Below are 16,172 nucleotides of genomic sequence, written 5' to 3'. Positions count from 1 at the left end.
AATGGTTCCTTTTTCACCCACAGATGGGGCGACTTCAAATATCGCCTGAAACAAAAAATGGCTGACAGGGCTAGGCATGCAAGGGGGACAGGTGGAGGTCCCACCCCTGTGTCATTGGAGTTGACTGATTTAGAAGAGCTGGCACAGGGGTGTGTGCAGGCTGTGGAGGTGTTTGGCGTGTCCAACATGGATACGGACATGCCAGACTTTGCGGCTCCTCATGTTGTCCCAGGTAAATGTTGTGATGTCACCAACTCTGAAATGTTATTGTGCCAATATGTAGATTCTAATGTGACTCTTTTCTCATTTTTCCAACAGAGACACAGGCGGATGAGTCTGCTCCAGAGGGGAGCCTTGGCCGCAGAATTTCTGCAGGGGAGGAACCAGTACATCCGGCTGAGGACCCTGCAGAAGCCAATCCAGGGCAATCCCCCTCGCAGGCAGTGTCCCTCCTCTCAGAACTCAATTTTAAATCGGATTTCCATACGGAGATTCTGCAGAGGATGGACGCCAGTCTGGTACGGGTGGCTGAGGCCCTGGAGCAAAATGCGGCGGCCAACGTGACCAGGGCCAACATCCGCATCGCCACTGCCCTGGAGCAGCTCGTTCGCCAGCACATGGTGGAGCCGACCTCCCTTCCTGCCGGAACATCAGGATCCTCCACCTCTGGCACAACATCAGCCAATCCGCCAAATGTGCCTAGCCCTGTGCCTAGTCCAGAGGCCACAACATCTGCCTCTGGACAGGCCAGCCCGATGACATCCCGGACCGGTCTGGCGCCCTCCCTGCCCCAGCCAAACGGCCGAAAAAACGGTGACACCATTGGCTACTTTTCCCACACTCCTTCTGTGCTTGCCTCATATTCCTTTCTGGCCAAAACTTCCCTCTCCTTTCTTGTGAATTGTTTTTAATTTTTGCATTTTCGTTTACCCAAAAATTATTGTTTGCACAATTAATAAATATTGTGGAATGAATACTGCCAAAAATGTTTGAGTTAAATATGTGTATTTATTTTTTGTGGGATACCAATAAATTTTCCACAAATGTACGACTTTGTATTCTGACATTATTGTAAAAATGGGTTACATTTAATCCGGGTCCACAAGCCAACAACGTTCAACCTAAAAAATTACACATTGAAAAAAAAGGGCTCGTTAAGGAACGTTTAAAACATTACCTAAGGAGGAAAAATCACCTTGCAAACAGAAAATGAGGCACAAAACCTAAACATGATGACATTATTGTTACAATAGTCCAAAAAGAACACATTGCGGCCAAAATACACCCCCACAAATGTACGCTAATTGATTGTGTAATCCAGACATTAGCAGCTATGATTTCCACCTGCGTTCGGTTTTGTGCTATCCAAAAAAACTGCTTTCCAAACACATACCAAGCCGGTTTTCAATCCAACACTAATTGAGTTTCTGACAAGCCGTGATTAATCGAGGCAACATCGTGGAGTGCCGGGATGGAGGAGAAGGCCATCGCCACTGTGGTCGAGTTATCCAGCCCCTAAGCTGTGCGAGCATTTTGAAGGGAAAGAGGATCATCCAGTGACGTATGAGTTGGTATGAACACATTTGACGTTCGCATTTGGTAATGTATGTACGCCCAAAAAACGCCTCGCCACGCCTGCGTTTTTCCATCTCCTCCCCCGGCAACACCCCAAAACGCCCTGTTCTGTCAATCACATTTGACATGTCACTTCCTGTACGCTATTTGACGAACGAGACAAAAAAAACTCGCAATCTGCCGTACGCACATGCGCAGTGTAACACCGACGCATGCGCGGTTACTCAACATCGGAACGCAACGAGCGTACTGCTGTTAATGAATGGCTCTGAATGAGGGCCTTTGTCTTAATAGACACAATTTGAAGATTAAAGGTTTAGTATTGTACAGCATGATTCGGAGTTGTACACTAATTGCGGCGCTTCTGCATCAGTGTACGCAGGTACGGCATTAAAATATGCAAATGATGAGACGCTCACTTGCGGCTTTGCAAACCTCTGCGTACAAAGATGCAGCATCGATCACAGATCCTTCAAATTATCACAGTTCTGAGTAGCCATATAGTCGCACAGAATGGCAGCGTGTACTGAGACTCCGAAGCCTCTTTCACTGCATACAGGATTGCAGGCGCAGCCTGTGACACACCCTGAAAACGGTCGCGGCATTCTTGCGTTCCACCACTCCCCGTTACCTCCTCCAAATGCTCCCTGACTGTCAATGAAACTGTGTGTAAAACTACAGTAATGTGTCTTAATGCATTTGTAGTGCAATTCTGACAAATGCGCAGATTGCCCATATTTGCTCAACTGCGAAAACATCGGTATAGCGAATCAGGCTATGTCTGTTTGAATTGTTTTAAAACACAGAAATCTTCATTAAGTAAAGAAAAGAAAACATTGGCAGACCCAGGATGAGTTGAAACAGTGACACAAGGTACAGTATTGTGATGAGAATAAGAATATTCAGCACCTTAACTTGGAATGATAAATGGGAACATCTTGTAGAAGAACACATCTTCCAAGCGGTACCCAGTGACGCACAGGACGTCTACTTCTCTGGTTCCAGTCGTATCAATAACACTGACACTCTGCTTATTCTCCCCAGATTTTATAACTGCTTTGTATTCATAGGTAGCCTATGTTTAATGATCCCATCTATAAATCAAATATATAGCAAAGCAAGGAAGATAAAGGTACACCATTTATCAGCAATATATTTATTAGAAGCATCTGAAAAAAATATATATTTATTTATTTGAAACATAGAAGCTGGGAAATGTCACATTACATGCAAACTATTTTTCCAAGAACTTGTAGGTAGTAATTCAGTTCTTTATGTAGTCTTATCACTAGGGACATCGTATTTCCATCATCCAAATGATGTCGATTATTTTCTCTCAGATAACTAAGTACCAGCGTAATCAAAAAACGTGTCTCAACTTGTGAGCACCACACTTACCCCCTCTTGTAGGAATTAGGTGAGGTCCCTTTCTCAAATCTGTCCAAGCCAATTCAACTCATCAGAACAAAATGGAGGACTACAGCACATTGTCATGGACAGACTGAGTAAACTGCAGCAGCTTCCTTCTTATGAGAAACTGTCTGGATCTTAGGAAGCCCGGCTATTTACTATGGGCCTAATTTATCAATGAGTTTTATCACTCACAATGAGTGATTAAACTCACTGTATATGATAAATAATGCTCCAACCAATCTGTTTGAAAGACGATAGTCAGGAGCCGATTGGCTGGAGCACCATTTATCATACGTAGCAAGTTTTATCACTTGTGAGTGATAAAACTCTTTGATAAATGAGGCCCTATATATTTTATTTTTTATATATATATATATATATATATATATATATACAGTATATACTGTATATATATATATTTTCATTTTTTTTATTAATCCGAAGCAAAGCAAAATACAAATATCTACATAGCGATAGCAACATAAAGAAATAGTGCGAGTATTAACAAATAGTTGTAGCTGTTGAATGAGACCCAAAGTTGGACACAACAAAACATGAAAAAAATGTTACAAACACACGTGACATAATAACAGCAAGTTGCAGCAAGTGTCACACAACACAATATAGCATTAGCAGTATTCAGGAATAAGTTGACAACATAAGTGGGACAAAAAAAAATGATCATCAACATTTCTATTGCTTAGAGTGCGCATCTGCAATTTTCCCCTCTTTTTCTGCTGAAGATAAGTTGGACAACATAAGGTAGAACCTTGCATTACCAATGAAGGGGGGGACAGCAGCCACATTTCTTATTTCATACCCCTCATTATTAGAAACACTTTTGCAAACCTGAAATTTAGTAACATGGGGCAACGAATCAATGTAACTTTTCCACATGTAAAACAGCAAGAGACACGAGACTCTCGCTTGGGAAATCCTTTTAACCCTCTGGGTCATATTTTCCAAAATAGCCCATTCTGGGGTAAAGAGCAAAAAGTTAACCAAATAATTAATTGCAAACTTTCTACCCGTTAGCTAGAAGCCTCTAACAATTGGGCAACCCCAAAGGCAGTGATAGATATCAGTATAGTCAGCCAAACATCTGGGACAAGTGTGGGAAGGGGAGAGGCCTATAAGAAAACTAAGATGAGGGGAGAGGTATGTCACATGAAAAACTTTTGAAATCAGTTCTCAATACAAACTAGAGAGGATCAATCGACAGTACTCCATCAGAGCCACTAAGAAGGAACCAACTTTTAATCATGAGTAGAGACATATGGAAGACTTAGTTTAGTCAAAGGTAGAATGAAAGGTAATAGCCTTATTGGAGGGAGGCGGTTGGTAAAGAAGAATCTAATGGGTTACGGAGAACCCAGAGAGCCCTGGATATATAGTGCCGGGCTTGGAAGTATGCAAAAGGAAAGGGTCAGAGAAGGGATACTTCTCAGATGCTGAATTAAATGGTAGCAGTTTCCTGAAGGATATAACAGATAAATAGGCAATTGATTTAATCAAATTCTCTCTCCATGCCACAAAGGAACAGGCTGCAATGCTTTCGTGTAAGTCAGGATTGCCATCCAAAGTAAGATACAAGGATTTGTGGGCATTGAGGTTCAGTTTGTGCCACAGTATATGCCACACCAGTCATCTGTAGAAGGGGGTAATGCTAGCCTCTTGGGGGACATCATAGTCAGAAAGATGTAAAATTAAACTAGATTGGAGGTAGAAAGAAAACCTGCATCCAACAAAATATACTGTAAAATAGTTATCAAAACACAGCCCGTCCCCAAATGGTGAAGAACTGCAGCAAGGTTATAAATGGTAACATTGAGAAAGCAGGGAAGTTGGTTCATTGAGAATTATTCTAGGTCTTTTGTTGTTCCAAAGAAATGCATGAAAGAGTGAATGAATGGTAGCATTGTCCACCTTTGTGAAAAAAAAGGGATTGAAAAATGTACATACATTTGGGGAAAGAGACAATAAGACTACTATAGCTCTACAAGTAGGATAGCTGGAGATGACCCCAACCTACTAGCTCTTTGGAGAGATGGGAAATAGCTGGAGAGATATTCGCAAAATAAAGAGACAATGGATTTTTCTGTACTCCGAGGTCAGCAAGACTTGTTTATTTAAATGGAAAATACTGACCACATGATGGGCAAGAGACCCTATGGTGTAGATATAACGCCACAAATTTATCTACATTATTTGGAAGACCAAAGATTTTCCCATATGTCTCAATTTTATCTATCACAGAGAATGTGCAGGATCAGAGCTATAGCAACAGGGGCAGTTAATGTGCAGGTTCAGAGAGATAGCAATAGATCATCCACAAAAGCAGAACATCTCAGCCACCAATATTTATGCCCTTAAAGGCTGGCCATTGCTGCAGGATGGAGAGGATCCAATGTTAATTTAAACAAAAGAGGTGACAACTGTCAAGTACCCCTACCAAAACCTTCAACTTCTAAATGATGAGCAGCATCTTTCACTTTCATGACCAGATCATGTTCAAAAATTTAAAACTGTAACATCAATTAATATTAAATCCAGATTGAGTTAGATTTTTAGGTGTGGAGGTGCAGGAGTGACAAGGGAACTTTTATACCCAAATAGTCTTTCCTTCACCTCAGTGTATCTTTTAACAAACACCTCATTAACATCACCAGAGGTCCCTTTGTCAATGTGAAAGTGCAAATAGCTTAGGTGACCTACAGACAAAATAACTATTTCTGCAGATACATTTGTTGATTATGGCTTATGTGATCCATAATTTTTGTTATACTTTACAAGCATGAATTATGTGTATAAAATGACAAAAACTTTAAAGTGTATGCAGTCTTGTTACTAGAGATGTGGGGTTTAGTTTTATCGAAAAATAACACACCGGAAGTTTTGGGTTCCGAGCCGAATCGAGTCCCATTCTGTAGTCAGTAGCAGTGGCAGATTTTGCCTAGGGGCTGTGAGGCTGCAATTCCCCTCCAGTAAAATCCGCCACCTCAGTGTAGTCAGTGCAGTCCGTGACTGCACTCTATACACTGTGACTGGCAGTGGCTTCCTATTGGAAGCGCCATCTGCCAGTCAGATACACAACAGACAGTCTCAGCGGGACGTGTCTCCTCCCCCTGGGACTCCCAGTCTAGGCTGCTATTGCAGAGAGTGGCTTCCAGGAAGAAGCCGCTACTCTGTCTTTCAACCAGCCCTACCCAGCTCCTAGGGGCTGCAGATGATGCAGCACTTTGGACGCCAGAGGAAAATGCGCATGTGCAGCTCCCCGTTGCTAGTGCCCATGCACCAGTCCCGGCGCTTGTCACATCGATTTTGCAGGTGCCGGGACCCGGCCTGTAGCTAAGCAGGTGTTGAGTTTTCTCTGCCCCGGCAGCCCACCTGCTCTAATAGGGTAGGAGCCGGTGCTGGTCAGTAGTAACAGGAAAGACAAGACACACACACACTTACATGCTGTTGTGGGGAGGAGGAATTAGCTCTGAACCCTAATATCTTAGCTGACTATGTTGAAAAATAATAATCATTACAATTTCCATCTACACAGCAAAAATATACAGACAAAACATAACCTTCACTTTCACGCGTGCACATGCGTGTTGTATATATGTGTGTTAGGGAATATAGATTAAAATCTCCACTTGGGCAGAGACTGATGTGAATTACAGTACTAAATATTTTCTGTGAAGTGCTGTGTGATATGTGTGTGCTATAAAGATCACTGTTTGTAATGAATAATACCTCCAAAATATAGGGATTCCGGTGGTGAAGTGCAGTATACTAGGTAGACAAAACACTATCTGATATATACTTATGACACTCTGAGGAAAATAATCACAGAACAATACAGCTGCCATTTCAGATCATTTCATAACTGAAGATGTGTCAAATTGATCACATCAATACTGTTTGGCAGATGCCGCAGAGCAAGTGGCAAAATGTGGATGCCAGCACAACATACAGTATAAAGATCATGATCAGCGGAGCACACATACAAAACGAGCAAGCAGAAAATACTATCTAAAATAAATGCCTGACAGTGCCAATAAACATTGTGTGGCAGACGTGGCAGAATAAGCGCCAGAAAGTGGATGTTTTGGGCACAAAAAGAAACCAAGGAATATTTATCTTTGGGTTAAGCAAAATACATTACAGTACATGACAAATGGATGTCCAGGTGTCTCATTAACACCCCTAGCTATAGATTGGCTAGCCACGTGAAGATTCTAATGATAATGCCGGGCACACATTGCCAGATAAAATGCCTGTCAGACATTTTTTCTGGCAGCCTGTCAGCCTGCAGACATCGCGGGCATACACTGTGAGATGCCTCACAGTGTATTGGCCCCGATATCTGTGCTCCGCCCCCGGGGGGAGGAGACATTTCCCTGTTCCTTACATGCGATATCTGCAATTTTATCTTGCAGATATCGCATAGGACGGACATGCTGTACGATCCGGCATGCCCGACCGATTGATATTTAACCCTCGGTCGGCCACACACACACTACAATTATCAGGGCGATACGCTGATATCGGGCGGATCGGCCCAATAATTGTAGAGTCTATGCCCAGCATTAGAAATAGACCATGATGAATTACTGCAGATACAATTCTGGGTACTTGTGTACTTTACGGACTCATTGCAGAGAGAACCCAATGAATGTTTTCATTGGTACTTGTGTACTTTACGTACACAAGTACCGAAAGTTGTCCCCACCTAAAGAAGAAAGTTGTCCCCTCGGGGCTCACTGCACTAGCCACGCTTCAGGCTCGGTGGCTCACTACGCTCACCACAAGGCTATATTCCCCCTCAATGCCCACTTGGATGGTAGGGAATGACGCTGGACACTGGGAATGATGCTGGGCACTGGCTGATGATGTCAGGATCCTCTCCATGAAGGGGATTTAGACATTACCATGATTGATAATATTAATGAGTGTAGGACACTTGGGTTCTCTCTGTAAGGAGTCCGTAAAGTACACAAGTACCCAATTCTCCAACAACAAAAAAGATTGTGCTGTTTCTATAAATGTGGCAAGCAGAGGGCCTACAGACAGTCGCAACACTGTCACTGCTCCAGCAATTTAAGAAAAGGCATCAGGTACATCTTCAGTCGGACCAGCCCTGAAAATACATACCAGCTGTGTAAAATCACTACAGACCCATGACTTGTGGGAACTGGAAAATAATAACCACTACTACCTGGACGTTACCATTGACTATTACTAGTCCCCCATACCTCAATACTTATAGGGGCTAGGGTACACATAACTAAATCCCTGGCACATTTCCAAGTTGTTCTCATGCAAAACCGATCAAACTTGAAGCGGAGTCCCAAAAATGATCTAACCCCATCAGCAAGTATCCTAGTCAGTTCCCTCATGTGATTGCAAAATATAAATCCATGAAGTGGAAACTATTTTTTTGTCTACAGCCCCTGCAATTGGATGTAGCCAAAAAATTACATCATATTGAAATTAATATTTTATTAAACTGTACCTAAAGAATATTTTTCAGTAAAGCAAAAGTTCTTTTAAATATTTTAATTTTGACAAACTCCAGAAATTTTACTTGCATCCAGGGATATTAGTAAATATTAGTAGTAGTAGAAAATGGAGTAAAAAGATTTCCACCAATAAGATGTTTGCTTTCACTTCTAATCTACAGTAAGAATCTGATTGGTTGCTAAAAGTACAAACACCACTTTTTCTATTTGTACTAGTTTTCAAAATCTCCCCATATATGTGCTTATTGCTGGTGCTTATGCAAAGTCACTTGCATTTTTGCTTAGTTTCCAGTCTAGAGGTAATTTTCTAACAAACAAGAGTAAAGAACAACAACACAACATGTAGAGCAACATCAGTGACAAAACATGCCATTAGAAACTACAAAAATATAGTATCATCACTGCATTGCACATAATAGAAGCTTATATTATGTCTCTGCCTCACTAATGTTTCAGCGTAAACCTTCACGGGAAGTAGAATAAATTACAAAATAAAAGTACTTGTTTGAATAATAACCAATTTTATAGCACTTATAGCACATTAACACAAGAACAGCTAAAGCAAGAGAAAACAAATTTGAGCCATAGAATTGCTGACTTCATCTTAAGATCCCTAATTCATTACACAATAAATATTGTTTAAACATTTGAATGCCTTCTTTTTAGAAACAATTACCACATAATTATAGAGCAACTTTAAATTAACGTGATAAAAAGCACAATTCAACAACAAATTGAAATGATTTAAAATAATTGGAGGTAATTTCAAAAATGGACACATGGATTAATAATTCATATAAATGGAATAATTTACATGATAAAAAAATTGGAATTTGAGAACCTGTATTGTAGAATTGTTTTTTCTTCATATATTTCATACTATAGAAATAAAAAAAGACAATTTTAAGGTTATATAACAATTGAATTGTTACAAGTGGATATTAGTGTGATTGTTATTACTAGAAATATGATTGGATATTCTACCTATAAGTTATGCTAACTATAAAAAGGTAGCTAATTGAATACAATTTCCCAGATGTGCCTCTTGTTCTTCAATGATGACCTCCTGATCATAGAAACTTGATTCTGACAGGTTCTTTAGATTGGAAGTTCTTCTAATTTTGCATAGTATATAGGTCTTCTGACAATACAATTCATTAAATTAGGAGGTTTTCTGACAATCCTAGTCTTCAAATAATGAGTTATTTAGATCATTAGGCTCCTCTGACTATCATATTATTCAAACTGAAAGGTGTTCTGTCAAGGATTTTCTTCTATATTGAGAGGTCTTCTGGCTACTATGTTCTTCAGAGTATTCTGGCTGCTTTGTTCTTCAAATTGTGAGGTACAGTATTCTGGATATCATATTTTTCAGATTGTGAGGTCTTCTGGATACTGCGTTTTCAGATTGAGTTTTTTTGTTTACCATGTTCTTCAGAGTGAAAGATCTTCTGGCCACCATGTTTTTCAGATTGTGAGGTCTTTTGGTTACCATGTTTTCCAGAATGAAAGATCTTCAGGCTACCATGTTCTTCAGATTGTGAGGTATTCTGGTTATCATGTTCTCCATATTGAAAGGTCTTCTAGTTACCATGTTCTTCAGATTGTGAGATTTTATGGCTGTCATATAATTTCAGATTGAGATGTTTTGTAGTTACCATGTTCTCCAGATTAAAAGGTCTTCTGGCTACCGTTCATCAGATTGTAAGGTCTTCTTGACATCATATTTTTCAATTTGAGGGGTTTTCCTCTTTACATTGAAAGATATTCCGAGAAGGATTTTCTTCAGATTGAGAGATACTCTGAATATCATGTTTTTTTGGTTTGAGAGGTATTTTTGCTATAACATTAGTATTCAGGATATCATGTTTTTCAGATTTGGAGGCTTTCCTCTTTACATTTGAACATCTACTTACTATCATGTTATTTCATTTGCTCAGAAAAGACACAGATAAAATATTGGGTCTGTACTTTCTCTAATTTGGTTTATATATACTAAGTAAAACAGACCCACTGTAGGTTCCTACATTAGGAAGACAGAACAGAAGCGTCAGTCTAAAGCAAACATCCCATAAAAGAACAATACTGTATGCATCATTACACTTCTCAGGGCAGGACCACAGAATGTGTTCTGACCATGCCCCCTCTCTTTATCCATCCTTAAATTGTGGATTTCTCCATATTATGCTGCATAAGTGGTAAATGCCCTTATTCATCCACACCACATTTGTGATCCACCTCAGTCAAGTATGCATTTCACTTCAGGGGAGAAACACGTTTGCAGTGTACACCACAGTATTAGGGACATGAAAGTACCCACACCAAGGGCAAAACCAAAAGTTAAAACAAAGCTTTGCATTCAAACTATAACAACATTTAACATCTTTAAACTAGAGATGTGCGCAGACCCCCATGTTTTGGTTTTGCCAAAACAACCATAAAAATGTTTTGGTTTTAACAAAACAACCCTAAAAATGTTTTGGTTTTGCCAAAACAACCCTCAAATTTTTTTGTTTTTGAATCTGGATTTCTTTAAAAATTTATCAAAATAGCTGAAATCATGTAATGTGGGCCTGTTTTTGTTCCTACAGTATTATTAACCTTAATAACATTCATTTCCAGTCATTTCCAGCCAATTTTGAAACTAAACAATGCCATTGAATGTTTTCATTAATCAAGAACTAGATCAGAGGCCTGAGGTCAGCACAAGTAAATGGAGGTTGTACTATTAGTGGCAACCAGGTAAAAGATTGATTGATTGATTGATTGATTAATTGATTAATTAATTGACTGAGTAATTGATTCACTCATTAATTGATTGATTCATTGATTGATTAAGGAATATAATTATAAAGAAAAAACTGTGATAAATAGACCAAACTAATTAAAAACAAGAATCCAAATAAGATTGATTAATTGATTGATTTGTGTTAATAATTTAGCTATTAAAAAGTAAATCGGAGAAATGGAAAACTCTACCAAAAAAAGCATCCAAAATCCCAATAAGATTGATTATTCAGAATTTAAGGCAGAGTAACAGCCTAGTCAAATTTAATAATGAATTATTAATTATATGATTTGATCATACTAGCCTGAAGCTGCAGGAAACAAGGCCTATATGCTTTTGAGTAAGAAGCTGGTGATTGTTGGCATTGCAAGATACAAAAGAACATGAGTGCCCCAGTATAGTATAGTAATATACAGTACAGTTCCTGACAAAGACACACAATCTTGGCAAAGCCCACAATGAAAAGTGGTGCATGATGGAATTGTCCTTCTCCCATCCATCCTTAAGTTGTATATTAAAAAGGACATGCACAATTTAACAAACCAAGCACTTCAGCGACAGGGACTGCTATGTTTGTGGCTGAAGTGCTTACTTTGTTTGGGTCCCCCACAAAACAAGGCAGCTAACAGTTTTGTTAATCATGTCTACAATTGGAAAATGTCATTAGCATTCTCATCCTCATCCATGTTGTTAATATCATCATCACACAATATTAGCTTATCTCCACTGGAATCCACTGTTACAGAAGTCTCTGTACTTTGTTGTAATTGGCGGCAAAGGTCTTCCTCATAGAATTTGTAGTTCATTTTTATCAACATGATTTTTTCCACATTTTTAGGAAGTAGCCTCATACACCAATCGCTCAAAAGGTTTCTGGCTGTGCTAAACACTGTTTCTGAGTACACACTAGAAGGTGGGCAGCTTCAGTAAAGTGAAACTAATTTGTAGAAGGGGCTCCTAATTCCTTTTTTTCCTCCAGTATTCAAGGGGACTCTGTGAGGTGCTAATTTGTACATTGTCATTAAAATAATCCTCCACCATTCAATTGATGCTTACTATATCAGATTGAGTCACGGTAGAGGTGTCAATAATTTTGTTCAATTCTCTTTAGGCTGACCAGATGTCGTAATGATGTTCACTCTGATGTGCTGGTTGACATCCTCCTAACCAGTGGATTTCTTGGAAAAAGTTTTTTATTTTCCTGGCAGCAGCATTAGCCAGAGAAACTGAAGCAGGAGACATTGTTGTATCTTCTTTGTGAGAATTATTTTGAGTTGCAGATGATGGGGGGGACACCACCACACACACAATGGCTTACACTGGATGTATAACACACTATGCACATTGTTTGCTCTAACGGCTTTGTTTTTTGGACACAAACAATGCTGGCAATTGTTTCCATGCACTTGGAAGACCAGGTCTCTGTTAGCATTGTTTTGGGATGCAGATGATGGGGGGGGCACCACTGCACACAGCATGGCTTACACTGGAAGTATAACACACTATACAAATGTTTTTGCACTAATGGCTTTGTTTTTTGGACACAGACAACACTGGCAATTGTTTTCATGCACTTGGAAGAACAGGTCTCTGAGAGACTAGTTTTGGGTACAGATGATGGGGGAACACCACCAACACACACCACCACTAACACTGAAAGGATAACACACTATGCAAAATGTTGGGAAATAATGTCTTTGTTGTTTTAGACACAGAAAATAATGGCTATTGTTTTCATGCACTTGGAGGAACAGTTCTCTGTGAAAATTGTTTTGGGGTGCAGATGACAGGGGGACACCACTGTACAGAGAATTGTAATATACGCTGCATCACTCATCTGAACAAGCAACTTCTTGAAATACACAATATCATTTTTAAATGTAATTAGAAATTGTGGGCGGGATGTAATAGAGTTCTAGTTTTTAGTCATTTCTAAACTCGCACATTCTCACACACTTTTTTTGATTGTGTTTCCCCTACAACTCGTGCAATGTAATGGGGTGCGATTTTTTTAGCCAAATTGCATTATCATGTGCGTGTTCTTGCGAGGATACAGATCAGGAAGTATGCGGTTTTTTGGACCAACCGGAATGCGACTTTCATTTACCGTTCTGTCGAGTTTAAACAAAGTCACTCATTGGCCCTCCAAAGTCTCCTGATGCCTACCTCACACACCCTATATAAACCCTTATCCTCCATTTTGTCCTTTGAAAGGTAGTGAAGAGTTTTGTGAAGGAGTGGTGAGAGAGAGGGAAAAAAAAGCCAACAATTGTATATATATTGTGCTGCAACATGGCATTCAGAAAAGCAAGGAGGGTGGCTAGGATGGTGGAGGAGGAGGAGGAGGTTGTACTGCAACCTGATATTGGTGAGGAGGTGAGCAGTGAGGAGGTGAGCAGTGAAGAGGTGAAGGAGCAGGAGAGTGTGGTGCAGGAAGCGCAGGAGCTGGAATCTGAGGCTGAGGGTAGTGTTGAGGATGAGGAGTCTGAAGCACCCCCAGCCCCTGGGAAAACACATACTGGGCGTAATATACGCCTCATTTATGATGAAAATTACGTCCTGCCCCGTGCAATAGTACCGGTCTTAAAAACCTACTTGGGGCACAGTCACATCGGACGTCAGCAGCACGTCGAAAGGCGATGTGGAATAACATCAATGATGCAGTGAATGCAGTGAGTGAATACCGGCGTGACCTTAAAAATATCAAAAAGTGCTATAATGACATTAAAAGGAACACAAAAGAGAAAATGGCTGAGGAGCATAGGCAGCGACGCATGACAGGAGGAGGATGAGCAGTGAGAGTTCACTTCACTCCATATGAACAGGAGCTGAGGCCGGTTTTTGCTCCTGAGGTTTTTCCAGGTCCACATATTGTAGACACTGACCGGCCAGCAAGCCCTAGGCGTCGTGGTGAGTATGCAAACAAATGTTACTACTTTTCACTGTCTTTTTTTCAAAGTATTGTAGATCCCATATTCAATTTGTTTTGCACCCACGATACTCTTCCGCCTCCCGGACTTTCTGCCTACTTCGCCTGGTTTGTATGGTGGAAAAGTATCGCGGGTGCGAATCAAATTGAATACGGCTCTAGTGATCCCCCATGTCAGTGCATCTTTTGGGGGGATGTCAGGCTGTTTTACACCAATCTGCCAGGATTTTTTGACTGTTTTAGTTTTGCCGGGTGCCCTTTTTGTGTCCTTTCCAATTGAATAGGGGCCAAATAGTTTTGTTTTTATCTAATCTTTTTTTTCTTTTTGTTTTAAAAAACACAGCTGCTGCACCAAGGAGGTCACAAACTCCTAAAAGACCTCGCATGGAAAGGTCAATGGACCAGGCTGGTGAGTTATGCCAACGTTTGAAAAACCCACTTACCCAGATTTGGTTTTATTTTTTAATTTGGATTACAACAAAATGTCACATTACATAATTTACCTTAGCATTACCTTAAAATTTACAACAATTGAAAAGTCGAAATTAAGTTCTACACATATTATTTAATTTAAAGTAAAAGGTAATGATAGAGATGTGTACACAAATATAGCCTCCTTGCATGTTACACAGGCTTTATATTTGTATTGTTTTATTTTATTATATTCTAGACATTTTAATTGTAACAATGTGTTTTATTTGCACATCAATGGCAAAAGAATAGTCCAGCAGTTTCTGCTGATTCCAATGATATGCGGCTTTCCTATATTTTTTGTCATACAGCGGGTGTATCTCCATGCCAAATGATACGCTCCAGTGTCATAAGCGATGCCACTGTAAAGTAGCATTTCTCATGCAGATACACTCATTGTGTCACTTTATTGCAGTCACTACTGAATGTACCTGTTTAGGTTTTTATATATGTGAACATCAAACTCAAAAAATAATCCAAACATACTTTAAAACATATTAGTTCTAATTTTTTTTCTTAAAAATTTTCAGGACCATCTGGAGTTTCTGTGCCTCCACTGCGGACTACACCACCAGCATCTACGGTCCAAGGAATTCATTTTAGATTGGTGGCCTACACGTCTGAGGAGGAGGAGGCTGAGGAACCAATTCCTCTTAGTCCTGTGGTGGCAACAAGACCAAAACCACCTGCACAGCACCAACAGCCACCAACACAGCAACCAGCACAGCCACCCATCCCCAGTGCAGATGAGCTGGCTCAGTCCCTGCACAGCTTCCGTCAACACCAGATGCATTATATGGAGATGCAAAAAATACAAATGGACAGCATCACACACCAGCTCAGGAAGCTAAATAGGATCTCCGCAGTAGCCCAGGGGACCCGCACCCGTATGGCTAGTGACTTCAGTAGGCATCTGGTGGAGCTAACACAGGACGCCAGAGACCAAAATGCTGCCATATGGGAGCAAACACAGGCCGCCAGAGACCAAAATACTGCCATACGGGAGCAAACCCAGGCTTTTGTGGCATTACAAAGAGAGCTGGTGGCACAAAGGGCCCTTAGGGATGTGCCATCAGCATCTACACCCAGCTCACAAGCCACCAGTCCCCAAACAGTCTCACCAATGAGTCCTCCGAGGCGAAGTGCCCGTACACGGGGGGGTGCAACTACAGAGTCAGGGAGGGGTAGAGGTTCATCTGCCTCACAGTAATATATTTTATTATACATTTTTTGTTTTGTATTCCTGATACCTTACTAGTTTAGTAAAGTAATTTGAAATAAATTTGTGTGTCTTTCTTTACAAACTAAACTTACATTGTATAATTAATTTTGAACAATATTTAAATGGAACAGATGTTTGAATTTATTTATGAGCAAACAGTAGGTTTCAGGGGATAAAAATAACCAATTGTGACTTTACGCCAGGGAGAAAACTTATCCCCAAGACTTTTCACCAATGACGATATTTTCGCCTGTTTTGACT

General features: G+C 40.2%; 1 protein-coding gene across 1 annotated transcript in view; it reads left to right on the top strand.

Annotated features, from left to right (window-relative positions):
* LOC148501311 (uncharacterized) overlaps positions 1-15,899 on the top strand; it is a 110,117-nt gene extending 94,218 nt beyond the window's left edge. The window contains exons 4-5 of the mRNA XM_088450670.1: positions 14,562-14,627; positions 15,220-15,899. Coding sequence (XP_088306796.1) covers positions 14,603-14,627; positions 15,220-15,899 — 705 coding nt within the window. The 5' untranslated portion in view covers positions 14,562-14,602. The remainder of the gene's footprint in view (positions 1-14,561; positions 14,628-15,219) is intronic.
* Positions 15,900-16,172: the final 273 nt, after the last annotated feature.

This window comes from Taudactylus pleione, unplaced genomic scaffold (assembly GCF_031769625.1).
Source record: "Taudactylus pleione unplaced genomic scaffold, aTauple2 ptg000520l, whole genome shotgun sequence".
Lineage (NCBI taxonomy): Eukaryota > Metazoa > Chordata > Amphibia > Anura > Myobatrachidae > Taudactylus > Taudactylus pleione.
Note: the sequence above shows the minus strand (reverse complement) of the source record. Positions and strands in the feature narration are given on the sequence as shown.